A 15,385-nucleotide genomic window follows, 5' to 3' on the forward strand; every position below is an offset into this window, starting at 1 on the left:
TGAGTGATAACTGATACCTGCTGGTCACTGTACAGAATATAAAGCTAGAGTCTGATTACTGGGCGCTCTCACAAAATTATAATATAAGGATGGCTGGATATCACTTTTATGTCTCCAATGTCAATAATACAACCTTATATAACAATTCAAAGGGTACCGCTGCGTAGTAGCTGATGACATGACTGATGACTTATGCAGCCTACGAATCAGTGCCTGCGTCGTCCCGTCTGCAGTTGAGCTCATTAGATCCATGTCAAACTGTTAGATTTAAAAGTCATACTATAGCATGTCGTCCAGTAATTGACAAAAAAGTCATACTATAGCATGTATAATAATAATAATGATAATAGTAATAATAATAATAACAACAGCAACAACATTTGTGCTGATGCTCGTTGTCTTAGTGGTCAGAGCTGTTAACTTGCAGCAAAAAGGCCCAGGTGTGCGACCCCGTCTGCGTCGAGTGTGCAAAAACATGCAGGTCAGGAGTGAATGGTTGTTTGTCCCTGCGATGGACTGGCGACCTGCCAAGGGTGTCTCCAGTGACCCCGCGACCTTCGTGCGGAGGATAAAGCGTTAGACAATTAATTAAAACAATTGGTGCTGTTGGTTTCATTTTGGATTTTACTGTTCTCATTTACCGATGTTTCAGACTGACACTGAGTATTCCATCGCTCACCCCCAATGAAAATTGTGATTTATTATCAGCAGCTCTAGGTTTCATTCCAGCCTCTCATGTCCATCTTCTCTCTCTGTGTACTAGACCAGCGTGGCCACTTGTTCCTGAATGAGAGATGCATGCTCCCTCTTTGGATTCATCCCCCTGACCACTACAGAGCCCGTCAAACCCTCCTGTCCTATCCCCCACTCCCACTGCTCCCCACTATACTGTGTCCTTGTCCTCTTTCCTCCACTGTTATAGTCTAGTTGAGATTAGGGCTGAACAACTAATCGTTTTCAAATTCCTTTGGCTGCAGTTTAATGGTTCAATATTTGATTGTTCTATATTCTTAGCAAATAAAAAAAAAGGTAATACATTAAAAACAACATCATATCCTTGACTCCCCAACCTTGGTCCAGTGTGTAGAATTTAGGGGGATCAATAAACAAAAATTGAATAAAAAAATTTACTCACTTACTTACTTTCCCATGCTATGTTGTACCATATTTCATTGGGTTACAAAAAGCAACTCGATAAATCCTACACACTAGTCCTTTAATGTTTTGGGGGTGTTGTGTTCTAATGCGCCATCATATTTTCAATTTATTACACAATGAATATTGAACTTAAATTGCAAATAGCAATTGCAATTCCTCGATATTTCCCCACATCGTTCAGCCCTAGGTGAGATCTTCTGCATGTCTAACTGATAGCAGACTCATTTCACTCCCTGGTTGTCATGAGAGGTCATCAGGGCCACTTGCAGCAGGGGGGCGACATGCACAGTGAGACAGAGGAAGTGGGTCCCAGTTCAGGTCATGGAGGGTCACAGAGGCGAGGGTTGCAGAAGGCCTTCTCCCAGTCAGAACGCCTCTCTTTCAGTAAAATGAGCCGCAACACCAGGGAGAGCATGGGGGTTCTTGGCCAGGGTTTGAAACAGCTGTTCCGCCAGCAGCGTAAACACCTCTCTCACTCCGCCGTCCCCTCCTCATCTTCCTCCTCGTCTTCCTCCGTAGTGTCAGCAGGCGACACCTCCCCCTCTGCCCCCGAGGATGCCGTTGGGTCCCGCTGTCCTGACTCTGACCGCCTCTCTGCTCCTGTGGTTCCCTCTGCAGCTGGCCACAGCTCGGCGGCTGCAGGCATGATGAGGCGCGGGACCAGCCTGCAGAGCCGGCGCAGTAAGGGGTCGGGATCTGGGAGCGGAGACCGCGATCCCCTCCTGAAAGGTAGCCCACAGGCCCCGCGCCGCCGCTATACCACTGATCCACAGCAGTATATTAGCCGCCCACGCTCCTCTTCCACGACCGACACCACCACCGTCAGCAGCCCTGTCCCCGTTAATGCCGGCAGTGATGTGGTGCTGTCATCAGGGTACCAGTCCACCGAGGAGACGGACAGGGTGAGTAAAAGTTTATTTGATGAAGTTTTGTTTTGTTTAATTACCTGTTCATTATATATTTAGCGTATAGGTTATGCTTTATTGGAGAGGTAGACGATGAGTCTTTTTTTTTTAACATGTTGGCCAAAGGATTCCTTGATTTTGTAAGATTGGCATCAGCATCGGCCAAAGAAAAACCCACTTCAGTCAATTCTAAAAATGTGTATCAGATTGGATCAAATCAGTGCCGTCTTGGCCTCTTCCATTTGACAGACGGCTTCAGCTGCTTGTTTGAACAAGGCAAGGTGCTAGTTTTAAGTTCAGGTGCACTTTTATTCGAAAAGTGCCGTTTGGAATTATTTTGCATACGTGGCAAACTATCAGAGAAAAGCCGAGAATGTGATAAGACCACATGCAAACGGTGGTTACAAAGACATAAGTGTCTGTTGTAGTGAAAATAAGATTAAGTTTGATACGATTGATTTGCCACCGCTTCTCAGTGACTCTTGTCAGGCTTTGTTTGTCAGTGAACAAGTCAAGACATTCACTCAGAGGCTGAGGTTCACTTTACCACTGATGCAACATTCCCTGCTGTTTGGGCCAAGAGATCAGACTTTTACTGCCTGTCTGCCTGTCTGTCTGTCTGTCATCATTACCTCAGTCTGTTTGTTCAGAACTCAATACTGATCGAGCAATGTCACATTTATATGGAATATGATAATTCAGTATCGGGCAATCTTATCCTGAGAAGCTATGGCCATTATAGTTTGACTTGTTGGTGTTTTTAGGTGTAGTGTTGCTGTATGAAGCTGCAGCTTAATCTGAATTGTGTGAGCTGATAATTTGACTGAATGGTTTGAATGTAGCGGACATTTGTTTATATTTAAAGCTGCACACTGTGGCTTTAACGTGGTCAGCACTAGTTTCTGTAATCATTCCTCCCGTTTATATCAGCCACTGAAACATGCCCTCATATCATGCTTCCAGTTATTATGAAAAACTTTATAGTTATTTTTGATTTTTTTTTTTTTAAACTGCACCTCTTAAAACATAGATTGTGGATCTTTCACTCTGTGGTTTTCCAACTGGACATAATTAAGACAATAAATGATCACATGAGCCCCTGACAGACTGGAACATTTTTACTACTTTTCCTCACATTTCTGGAGTTTAAAAAAATAAAATAAAAAATCCTTATTTTTATAATCTGCTGTGTAGTTGAGTGACTTACTGCTGTGCCTTTTGTTCCGCAGTGATCCAGAACAGATTAGCCGTGTGTGGGGCAGTATACCATGCTGCAGTTTGATGTGTCTGCCACCAGAGGTCGCTGTCAGATCAGCGAACCTGCTGGGAGCAGCAGAGGCGCTGGGCTTGGTTCATGTGGAGGTTGTGTTTGCGTTACGACGAGCACATGTCTGTGGTCGACGAGCCTCATCCTCAAGGTTGATGTAATGAGCCATTTATAAACCATTGACTCTGAATCGGTGTGAATGTGAGTCATGGTTCAACATCTGTCAGTCCAGCAAAATAAATATAAATAAATAAATATAGACATTATTGTATTCATTAGTCATGTTTGAATGACCTCACCTGTTATAAGATGAACCAGGAGACACTATAACCTGTCACAGTCTTGTCTTTATACAGGAACACAGCGGGTCGTCTAGTCAGTCGGAATTTTCTACCTAGACCCCTGTGCCTGTCTTCTGTTGCTATAGTAACCTGTGTTTGACCTTGGAGGTGTGTAGTTGCCTGCTGTTAGTGGAGGTTGAGGGTTGGATAGTTTGTCTGAATTAAATTAACTCTTTCTTTCTTTCTTTCTCTTTTCCTTCCTTCCTTTCTTCCTTCCTGCCTTCACCCCCCCTTGCTGTATTCTTCCTCTTTCCCTCCCACTCACTGGAGAGTTAGTATAGAAGATCAGCTGCTCCCTCCTCCTCTCCCATCTTCCCTCCTCCTCCTCCTCCCCCTCCTCCCTTTCTCACCCCACCCTTTGCCCTACTGACAGGAAGCAGGAGGCAACCTTGGTGTGTCCTATATGAGTTAGAGCTGAGCACTAGTGGTGTGTGAGTGTTATCAGTGGTGCTATCAGAAGAGGATGTGTGTGTGTGTGTGTGTGTGAGGAAATCATCTGTGCACTGTGACTGACTCTGTGTGTGTGTGTGTGTGTGTGTGTGAGCTCAGGAGATCAGTGTGTGAATATCAGCAGAGGGCAACACCTCTCCTTGTTTGTGTTTGTACAGTAGAGGCGAGCGAGCATGGAGTAGAAATGTGTGTGCACATGGCTGTTTGGTGAGCAGGGCAGTGTGTGTGTGTGTGGATGACAGAATGTGAGCGGTGTGTACTTTCTTTGGAGGGATATGAGTGGGGAGGAGTAGAAAAGGGGGGTCCAGCTGTGGGTCTGACTCTCAGTCAGTCAGGATGGTGCAGCGCTTCAGTCTCCGTAGACAGTACTCCAAGGTAAAGCTGTGTCTTTTCATCACCATACTTTTCTCAAATGTCTGCAAATACGATGCTTTTGCATATTCTTTTCTTTCTCTGTCCGGCAGCTACTTGGTATCATGCCACGTGTGTGTTTATGGCTGCTCGATTACGATGCGTTGATTGCTCCTTCTCTTGCTCTCTTGCTTGTTTAAAATTGGCTCTGTCGTCATGCTCTGATACGGCGGACTGAGCTGCTGCTTGACAACTGGGGAGAAAGAAAGGCGAGAAGCATTTTACCCATTCTGTCGGTAAAAACAATGAAAATGCTTTACAGGAAAAACTGCAAACTTAAAAACAGCAAAGGAAGGGAAAAAGTTCGAGTGATGCAAGGTGAAATGAAACCTTATCACACACTAATGTCAATAAAATCACGATAATAATGATAAAATAATACATTACACTGGAGATAATAGTTAAGGTAGGTCAATACTGTAACTAAGCAGTCAGTCTTTATCTCAACTCTTGTTAAACAATAACTATCCGATCAATCAGAGCCGTCACTTCAGGATGTTATTAGTAAATATTATCAGTAATATATGGATTATTACTGACTGGGGAGCATTTATGACTCATTTGGAATCGCAGGCTACGTAAACGGGCTCTACATTGGATTCATGTGTCCCCTGGTGCTAGTTTGTAATAAAGTGAGTGAAGGAAGAAAAACTGATCTGCTGCTGCTGCTGCTGCTGCTGCTGCTGATGATGATGATGATGATGATGCTGCTGCTGCTGCTGCTGCTGCTCAGCCTGTGGGATTCATTACAATTAACTGCTGATTAACTGATTAATTGACTGACTGACTACACCCTCCGTATTCATCTTTAGTGCTGTGTGTTGGAGCTGGTGATGAAGCATCAACACGTGCAGCATTGCACAGATGTACATACATGAAACGCAGTCTTACTTTCAGACTATAGAGGTTTTGAATCCAGACGGAGGAGTGTGGTCCGGTCTGGTCTTTTGTCTCCAGTTTTTTTCCTCAGAGGAATCGAGACACAGAACAGGAGTAAACACAGGCTGTGAAATACAAAATGTGCAGTATTGACAGACGCAAGGCAGGAGATGGTGAAGTAGCTTTTAGTGGGATTTGAGATGAGGAAGAAGCCAAACCTCCAGGCTAGACCTTTCTCTCCGTATCATTTTTTTGTTTGGTGAGTGAGTGAGGAAGTCTGAAGCTGTGCTTGTTTATTTTTTGAGAACATAACCTCCTCCAGGGCCTGTCTGGAGATGCCCAAACTAACCCTGACCCCTTCTGTGGAGGGATGTTGGAAAATATTGAAAAAAAGGAGCCAGTCAATTTCCCCTCGGGCCACATCTCCACATGTCCACCTGTCTCCCTGCCCATCTTTTGTCTTCTCCTTTCTGCTCTCATTCTCTCTCTTGACGTAAAACCCTGTTTTTATAATACATCGTCTGCAGTTCTTAACCACAGTTGGACCCGTCTGGACCCAAATTGGCTTATGAGCTTTGACCTGGAAATGATAGAAGTCACAGTTATGCAGAAGAACAGAGACGACAGCAAGAAAACTAACGACAAACTCCAGCAATCCACATTCAAGTACCTGACCGTAATCGTTCTATAGTGTTCCAACCCAGCACAAGTTACCGAGGTCATAATTACTCACACTTATGAAGAAGAACACCATCCTTTCTGATAAGTGAAGGCCACCATAGTTACCTCATGCAAGTGGGAAGAGGAGGGTTTAACAGAAAAGTCCTCCGTTGCAATGAATTGTGTGATTTCTCCAATTTACCTGAGAGTGAAATAACATCCATACAAATGTAATTTGTCTTAAGTTAAGGATCAGATTTTATTCCTGATAATTTTATGCCCAAGTAGCTGATTATTTGGTGTGAGAGTGCTGCACTAGGCCGGCGGCGTCAAACATCACCTGTTCCCCTGAGGCTTGTTCTGTGCCTGTTAGTTTAACATCGTCATGATGTCCTTTCTGCGTCTCTCACCTCTTCAGGCTCCTGACAGTGTCTGTAAAATTCATCTGTGACCTTTGACACTACAGAACCTGTTTTCCTGACACAGTCACTTGAAAAACCTTTGGAAGACAGACAGACAGACGGGGTACGACAGGGTCACGTTCATGTGTTCACAAGCAGGGCTGCAGATTCATGTGACTGCAGTCGAGAGTCATCAAACCACTGCAGCAGCAGATTACCCTCAAGTCATAGTGTACACAGACACAGGAGCGAGCACGCAGTCGAACCAGTGCAAAATCAAACAACCGAGTTTCGATTGACTTTCAGGAGACAGGGAGACAGAGAGAGAGAGAGAGAGAGACAGAGAGAGAGACAGCCGTGTGGCTCTCATTTAGCTCTCAGCTCCTACTTATGTCATCTCTCTGCTGTGTTTACCAACTATCAGCCCATAGCAAAGTGTTCTGCAGGCACAGTGTGCGTGCTGTCAGTGCTCCATCATGAGAGTTATTGGCACTAACAGCGAGAAACGGGCGGCACATCAGTGGCTTGTGGTTTCTGTTTTACTGACTGACTTTCAGGGGAGTCATCGTCGCTTCTCTCATGCCGCATTTATTCGTTTCCACTTCCTGTCTTCTCTCCCTCACCTTCTCACCCTGATCTCTCGCAAACCGAACACTGCTGTGGGTTTTTGTTTTTTTTGTTTTGTCTTTTCTTGAAAGGCCTTCTCAACGACAAGTTGTCAATATTTTTCTTTCCTTCTTTTCACAGTCGGGCCATAGAGCCATTAAAGCGTCAAAGCAGCGGTGTCGTGTTTGTTTGGAAGTCTGTGAGGGTGTACATGTGTGGGTAATGTGTGGCAGAGAGACAGTCATTGATCTGCAGGGCAAACACCACTTATCAATGGTGATTTAACACACAATAGACGCTCAGTTCTCTGCTCTGTCGTAGCATGCATCACTTCCTACATGTGGTGTGGTTTTTTGTCAGTAATCTGAGGGAATATGACACTAGTTTTGTTTTAATGGCTGGGTCTCACGTTCATGTGTTTAGTTGGGTGGACACAGAGGATCATATTATTCCCGCTCTCTGGGGTGGGAATTTCCCAGTGTGATGATTCAGAGAGCGGCGATTTGACCATAAAAGGCCATTGATAATACACCGTGTGTTTGATGATCAATACCTAAGTAAAAACATGTCCTTACTTAAAGTGTCCTTTAGTTCAGGGTGCCACATACAGAGCAGTGTGATCTCAAGTGGGCCGGACGAGTAAAATAATAACTTAATAATCTATGAACAACAACAACAGCGCCAATGTTTTCCCTTTGTTTTCCATTGTAATGAATCTTTTCACAAATCATATTATGAAAAACCTGAAATGTTATGCTGACGTTTACCATTTACACAACTTAGAGATATCACAGTGGATCTAGTCACAGGTATCTGGAATAAAACATTCTAGTATTTCACATGTAATTAGAACGTGTCAAGATCTAGAAATGATTTGACGTCACATCTATGTAAGTATTCCTGGAGTGGGTGGTGAAGATGTTACCTCCCGGGCTGGAGCTGTGGCTGCTCTGGTGGGCCGCGCGCCACAAGGTTGACACCCCTGCTTTAGACAAAACAACACATTCCAGTGTGCCTCGAGCAGGGCAAAAATATTGAAGAGCGTTAGATGCCGGGAAGTTTCTGACGTCATGGTTACACTGTTCATGCACTGGAAGAGAATTCTGATGACAGATAAGCAACCGTACCTTTTATATAAAAGATTAAATATCCACTGAGTGTTTCTCCTTCTGCTGATTTTGATTGAAAAACATTCATAAGGTTAAATATGATAACCGTATTTATTGCTGCGTGTTCTTTAATCTTATACGAACACTCTGGTATACACTGTGTGATCCTGGTTATACTGTATATGCCTATGGTTTTGAACAGAGCAGCTTCCTGCCAACTATGACATTGTTTACATTGTGTTGCATGATGGGATTTGTGCCACTGTGTGTGCGAGTTGTAGTACTCTGCTGCAGTATTTACCGATCTACTCTTATTTCTTTTTAAATCCAAACATTTTGTTCTGGGTTAAGTTGTTGAATGACAACAAAGCCAGTCTAAGTCTAAACGGGACCAAGACCCAGTTTACACCTGATATTAAAAGGTTTTCTTTGATCAGATTGCAGTAGTAGCACTTGACCACTTGTAAACACATGTGTAAATACACCTGAGACACATTGAGGACGGATCGTTATCCAATCTAATCCAAAGTGTGTCTCATTATCAGATGACAGAAAACACGCTGAAGGCCTTAGTTTCTTGTGCTTCACTTCTTCATCACTGCTTTCCATCTCTACACCCCGTTACCTTCTGTTTGTCCCACTTGACGGTTTAGAGACTGCCTTTCCTCAGCCATCTCCCTCATGTGTGTCCACTCATCTGACTGTAGGGTAGGTGACCCATCGCCATGGCAACAGGATGATGTTTAAAGAGGGCCAGTGTGCTCAGATGTAGACCATCTGACACCACAGCCACCACAGTTTGCAGTTGAATTCCAAATTCAGCCACTTTCTGTTCAATACCACTGAACTAACCCCAGTGTGCGTTTTTTGGTGACGTTATATTATTCTGCCTATGTTTGATCTTCTTGAGCAGAAAAAGTAACGTCATTTATATGGTGCATCCTTCATCGGAAACAGGTTCTGTCAAGCAAAACTATCAGACCTGACTGACTGACTGAGTGTGTGTGTGTGTGCGTGTTTATTCAGCAGCAGTTCATGGCCTAGCACGGGACAACAAGCATTTATTTGAGCAATATTTACCTCTGAGCCTTCTCACTTGTTTTGTGTTTTCACTCAATCTCCAGCTCTCTTGCTGTGCTAGCATAAAACTGCTGACTTGATATTAAAAAACATCACTTCCTGTGTGCAGCACAGGTTTTGCCTGTGTTTGACACTGGAACTGATGTCCTGGAACTGAGCTGATCAGGCTGAATCAGCATTGTGTGCACTTATTTGATAGTGGTTTGAATCTGCAGACATTTGTTTATGCCCGAGCTGCACAAACAAAAAAGACGAACAAAACATGTAAGTGGCACCCATTGATTTGGATATGAGTGCTGAAGAGATGCCGCTCTTTCCTCTGAGTGATGTTCAGAGACGGTTGTAAAATGAAGTGGATTTAAAGGTTAGTGTTTGCCAGTGAACAGACCTCAGTGGGACTCCGACCTCCCACTTCAAAGGAACCAACAAAGTGAATATGTTCACCATAAAACTGTTGTAGTACTATGTTAAATCCAGAGCGGATCCTTGAATTATCTTTTGTGTGTGTGTGTGTGTGTGTTTGAACTCTGCCCAACTGTTTGTAGTGTGGCCCCGGCATGTTTAATTAGGGTGTTGAATATTCATGTGATTACACACACACACACATACAGGCCAACGCCCCTCTTTCAGTGACACACACACACATTCTGGTTTCACAGTTGATGCATAACAAGTAATTCTGTGGTTGAAACCATTGAGGCGGGGGTGATATGAGGGAGGTTGGACAGTTGAGATAAAGCATCGAAAATGAGACGAGGCAGAGGAATATTTTAAAGATTATTGGAAGTGTGTGTGTGTGTGTGTGTTCTTGTATTTGTTACCTCTTTAGGACCTTGTGAGGACCAGTAGTCCTCGTGGAGACCAAAGCTAGATCAAAATGAGGCAGAATATCATCTCTGAGGACCTGGTTAAGTTAAGATTTAATTTGTGGTGAGGTTATGGTTAGGCATTAGCTCGTTATGGGTGAGGTGAGGTTTAACAGTTGGTTAGTTAGGCTGTCCAAATAAATGGAAGTCAATGCGTGCGTGTGCGTGTCAGTCAACCAGATGGATTAAGTCATTGGGAAAGAAAGAGGAAGATAAAAAAGATAAAGCTGCGAGATTTCAGCCATTTTTCCCACTTAACCAGCTTTATAGGTCTCTAAACTGGGTGTAAGGAGGAAGGAGGCTGCTGCAGCTCCCTGTCTGTCTCTCTGATGCTATTAATAGACAGATGTCTGAACCAGAGCTGGTCAAATTCATTTCTTCAAGGACATTTAAATTGGTTTTGTGGGTTTTTCTATCTTCGTTTTCTCTCTCTCTCCCTCTCGCTCCCTCTACAAATGAACTCCATTCACGTTTGCTGAATAATAATTGTTGCTGATTATTGTCAATATTAATAACTAGTCATTCCACTGTTTAGTGGCGTCTGCAAGAGGTCATGTGCATTTGCGTGTACATGTCACGTCAGCAGTGAGTAACTACGGGTCATCCTCTGTGTATTTATTTTTGGCTTGCAGCTGGTCCTTCCTCTTTGTCTTTGTGTGTTTGTGTGTTTGTGTGAGTGAGGGAGGGAGAGAAGACTACCAGTGTGGGCATGCACGTGTGTCCGTGCTGTTTTCTCAGCCGTTGCAGATTGGGTCAGTCACTGAGGATGTTCCCATCAACCTTGACCCACAATTCTGTTCCTCGTACTCCGGAGGCTGCTGTGCTTTGCTTTGCGGGTACTTTTCGGGGTCGTGCCAAACGCTGACTGCCGTGCACCTTCCTGATGATATCACGGTGTTTGTTTTTCATCACTCTGTCAAACCGGTAGATTGTTTTCAAAGGGAAATGGTTTATTGGGAGAGAGAGAGGGAGAGCAGAGGGAGGAGGCCGACGGTCTCAGACAGACGGCTCATGCTCTCTCCCCTGCCACTCCCTGCTCAGTCTATGTCGTTTGTGTGATGCTGATGAATTATGGATGAAGCTATAGATCGCTGAGCTCAGCTCTGCTCCACTGACCCACTTAGAATACGTGTACACGGGTCAAATTTAAATTCGTCCACCAGGGAAGTCGCGTGATTCTAATAAACGCAATAAATTCCTCTCATTGTTGTGTGTGTCAGGCAGAAGAGATCTCTCTTTTTTTAACATCGTCATGCTGTCAAACCACACGCCACTCCTCACATCCTGTCAACTACTCACCTCTGAGTAGTTGACAGGATGTAGAGGAAGGTGGATATTGAATATTATCTTTGCTAATTCTATTCTCATTCTCATATTTTAATTTTGTTCCTTTTCTAATCTTATTTATTCCTTCTTCTATTCATTATTGTATTGCTGTCGTGAAAGTGAATTTACCCCCGGTTTGGGATCAATAACTTCTAAACAAATCTTTTCTAATCTAATTTCATCTAATCTGTTCCACTGGTAAATTGGTTCTAGACCTCAGGAAACAATTCAGTATAATTGTTTTTGTGCGGGTAAATATTGCATCAGGTTGAAGATGATTCACCTGAAATGACACGGGAAAAAAAAACACTTGCTCATTTCCCATCTTTCTAATCTCTCGTCATGATTTTTATTTTTTATATCTTGACATGTCATACAAGCAGCAACTGTCCGCCCTTCCTCCCTGCTCGTATTATCAGCCCACGAAGCATCTGTGTGCCTTAATCTGACTCCCAGATTAGATAGAACGCTGCATGTGGAAGTCAGGAGAAGGAGCATCATTCAAACAAAGGAGTTTACTGACAGGAAACAGTCGCAGGTACAGTAACGACAGATGAGTAAGACTCAACTGTCCATACGGCACATGATAAACATCATGTATTATAAGTAGAGGTATAGCTCCCTCTGCTGGATTATGGAGCGTAGTCAGTTGTCACAAGGGATTTTTTTTCCTATTTAAATTGGGATAAAGGATGATTTGATTCTTCAGACATGGAGAAGAACGAGGAACAAACTCAACTTTCAGGTTCTACTTGGTGTCACCTTCTGTTAATTGTTAGGGTCACAGGTTTTTTCACAGCAATTATTTGAACCTGTGATTAAAAGACTCTGTAGGTACACACACTAGCCTCTTTATTAGGTGCACATGACACCTAAGACAGTGGCAGGAGTGAATCGTCACCTGTTTTTAGTATCGATAAATCGGTTTGAAGCATTTTTCGTGATTAACACAAGATTTCTGATTGTTTTAGCTTCTTAAATGTGAATATTTTCTTCATTTCTTTGCTGCACATAACAAAGAAAACATTAAAAGTGAATCATTTTGGTTTGTGGACCAAACGAGACATTCGAGAACATCTTCCTTTCCACGTTTGACAAACACTGATCAATGTTTTTTAACGTTTTCAGGCATTTTATGGACCAAGCAAATTGATCAAGAAAATAAACGACAGATTCATCGATGATGAAAATAATCGTCAGTTGCAGTTGTGTCATCCATACCTAAATAATAACAGACAATAATATCAACATATTTAGAGCAGCACGGGAGGTAAAATTGGATATCATATAAATATTACATTATTACATTATATACATTGTTATTATTATTATCATTGTTGTTATGTGCACAGACTTGGAAATAAGTGTCCGTAATATGAGAATATTCCCATTTTAAGTCCATAATAGTTGTGCAGCACTGATGTTAACGTCCTATTAGCCAAATTCGTCATTATCTGTCCTTACGTGATGAAATGCTGTGCATCCTAATGGCTAATTCACACCCTGGAGTGCTGCTAGAACCCAAACCATAATCATACCACAGACCTGCTTCAAAGTGGGCAGTGAGGTCACCCTGGGGTCACAATGTGTGGTATGAGGTTTGGGTGGAGACGACGAGAACACTGAGAAGGTGCCAGACCAAATAATCTTTCAGAGCCTGAAAAGCCGGGACAGTTTGTTCTAGATTCTCAGTCTTCCTGTGTATGAATAGGCTGGCATTTCTTTCTCTTTTTTTTTTTAATTGGGCTTGCTTACTACCCCGTGGTTCTCTTGGCATTGTACAGCATCCAGCCGCACCGACCCTGCGAGTGCCCTCTCTGTGTCCAAGTTGCGTAACCAGGATGGGCTGAGTGTAAACACGAATGGCTCCAACAAATTAAAACCATTATCAGTGGACAAACACTGATACCGCGCATCGTCATTCCTCTTGTACGTGGACCGGATATAGCACAGAAAAACCCTACAGGTTATGAACAGGCCAGTATTGTTGCGGTAGACAATGACGTACATGAATTAGATTGTGTTTTTATTTTATGCCTAAAGAAAAGCATAATGCTTCTGCAGTGGTGGCAGTCATCATTTGTCATATTTGTTTTCACATGAAACATATAAAACAGATGTTTTCTACTGAAGCTCCTTTTGCAGTGTTCAAAAAATCCACTTAGGTGATTGTTGCAAACATGTAAACTCTATGTGATCACAGTCTTTGCAACAGACACCCATTTTTAAATCGGCTCCAATTGGCAGTGATATAAAGCGACACCAGAATGAACGTGTTCATTACTACTTTGGCAGTCAAGTTAGTATTTTGCAGCTTTTCCATTGTGGTGCCGTAACTTAAAATGACTCCATTTGTAGTGGAGAATATAAAAGTGTAACCACTGTAACTGTGATTGAACTGAAGTGGTATTAACATCATCCGTCCTCACTGAGCCGACTGCATGTGAAAAGTGCGCCTGAGTGCAACTGTTCACACTCACACGCATTCTCCTGTGACCATGTGTGATCGTGTCCGGCTTCCCTTTCCTTGTATTCAAATACACACAAAATGATGTTGTTATGAGTCTGACTGCACAAATATGTCTGCTGTCGATGTGTGTGTGTGTGTGTGTGTGTAGGTCTACAAGAAAGTATGTGAGGAAGAGCTGAAAAGTAATTGGAGAAGAAAATCAGGTTTATAAAAGGAAAATCAGACGTTAATATTGTCACAAAAAACTGAACAATAATAATAATAAACGGCCATTGATTACTCCTACATTTAACCGATAGGAAGTACTGGACACAGCTATGTATGCACGGTCGGCTTGTTGGTCTTCTCTCAGGCTTGAATCACCCTCAGTCTGTCCAAACAAAGCTTCTGCTCTTCTGTCTCACACCCCTCAAACCATGCCCCAACACGGGCCATCACAATATACCATCACACGGAGAGGACGATGGTTGTTGGCACCAGAAAAACAAAGCGTATGTTAATTCCAAACGTAACTGGTTGTACCAACATTAATTGCTTTCTGCCCTAATTCAAATTAACATAAATTACAGTTGTACTGTCTCCACCCCTGCAATCTGTTAATGTTTACTTGAATTTGTCCAGAGTCCAGTTACATCAGCACCAGTCTCTTCCCTTTGTCTTGCAGATTCATCCAGAATGTGTGTGTGTGTCACTTCCTGGCCTCAATTCAGCACCAATGACTGTTAGAAATGATGTGACTCTTGGAACCTGTATTCAATGGTGGAGGAAACCTCTCCATAAAAGCCACAGCGTTGTATTATTCAAAATGTAAAGTGTCTCTCTTTCAAACGGGAGAAATCTCATATTCCTCTAGCTCACTTTTAAGCCGTAGTGTGTGTTGCATTCAAATACAACTGAATTTTTATTCCATTCAAACCACTTTCACTGGAATTCACAAAAATGCAAATGAAGCCTATCAGCTCCACATGACTCTCTCTGTGTTTCCCAGTATAGCAGTGTTTTTGTTTTAGTGTCTGTGGTGACACAGGGACGCATTGACGGAAGCATGACAATTACTTTAGTTAAGTAAAGTGATAGTGAACTTTATGTTTACCCCGGTTCCTCCAAATAGAAACATCATTTACAAAATTGAAATTGACTCATTTCCTCATAGACTTCCGCCCCCTGGTGGCTTTTCACAACATGCCAAACTGGCATCTTTGGCCGAACCAGAAGACTATGTACACTTTTTATTATTTATGGTCTACTTTTTTATTTATGGTCTATGGTCTGAACCAAGCTTAAAGGAATGAGCCTTTCATATGTAGTTTAGGCGAGGGCCTCTCTTTGAGGAGACCACTGTATTTCAACAGCAGCCCAAACCAGCCACAGCGTGTGTGTCGAAATTTATCATGTAAATGAAGAGGGACGACATGACTTTCCTGCTGGTATGCAAATGCCACCGTACTTCCCTGAG

At 42.9% G+C, this 15,385-nt stretch overlaps 1 protein-coding gene across 9 annotated transcripts in view; it reads left to right on the top strand.

Annotated features, from left to right (window-relative positions):
* LOC122776944 (transmembrane and coiled-coil domains protein 1-like) overlaps positions 1–15,385 on the top strand; it is a 50,385-nt gene that overhangs the window by 12,773 nt on the left and 22,227 nt on the right. For 5 of the 9 annotated variants that reach the window (XM_044037768.1, XM_044037767.1, XM_044037770.1 and 2 more), the window contains one exon: positions 764–2,060. In XM_044037768.1, coding sequence (XP_043893703.1) covers positions 1,401–2,060 — 660 coding nt within the window. In that variant the 5' untranslated portion in view covers positions 764–1,400. Of the gene's footprint in view, positions 1–763; positions 2,061–4,169; positions 4,497–15,385 lie in introns of those variants that run through there. The other 4 variants (XM_044037772.1, XM_044037773.1, XM_044037778.1 and 1 more) reach the window with 3 other exon arrangements.

The sequence above is a fragment of the Solea senegalensis genome, linkage group LG11 (genome assembly GCF_019176455.1).
Source record: "Solea senegalensis isolate Sse05_10M linkage group LG11, IFAPA_SoseM_1, whole genome shotgun sequence".
Lineage (NCBI taxonomy): Eukaryota > Metazoa > Chordata > Actinopteri > Pleuronectiformes > Soleidae > Solea > Solea senegalensis.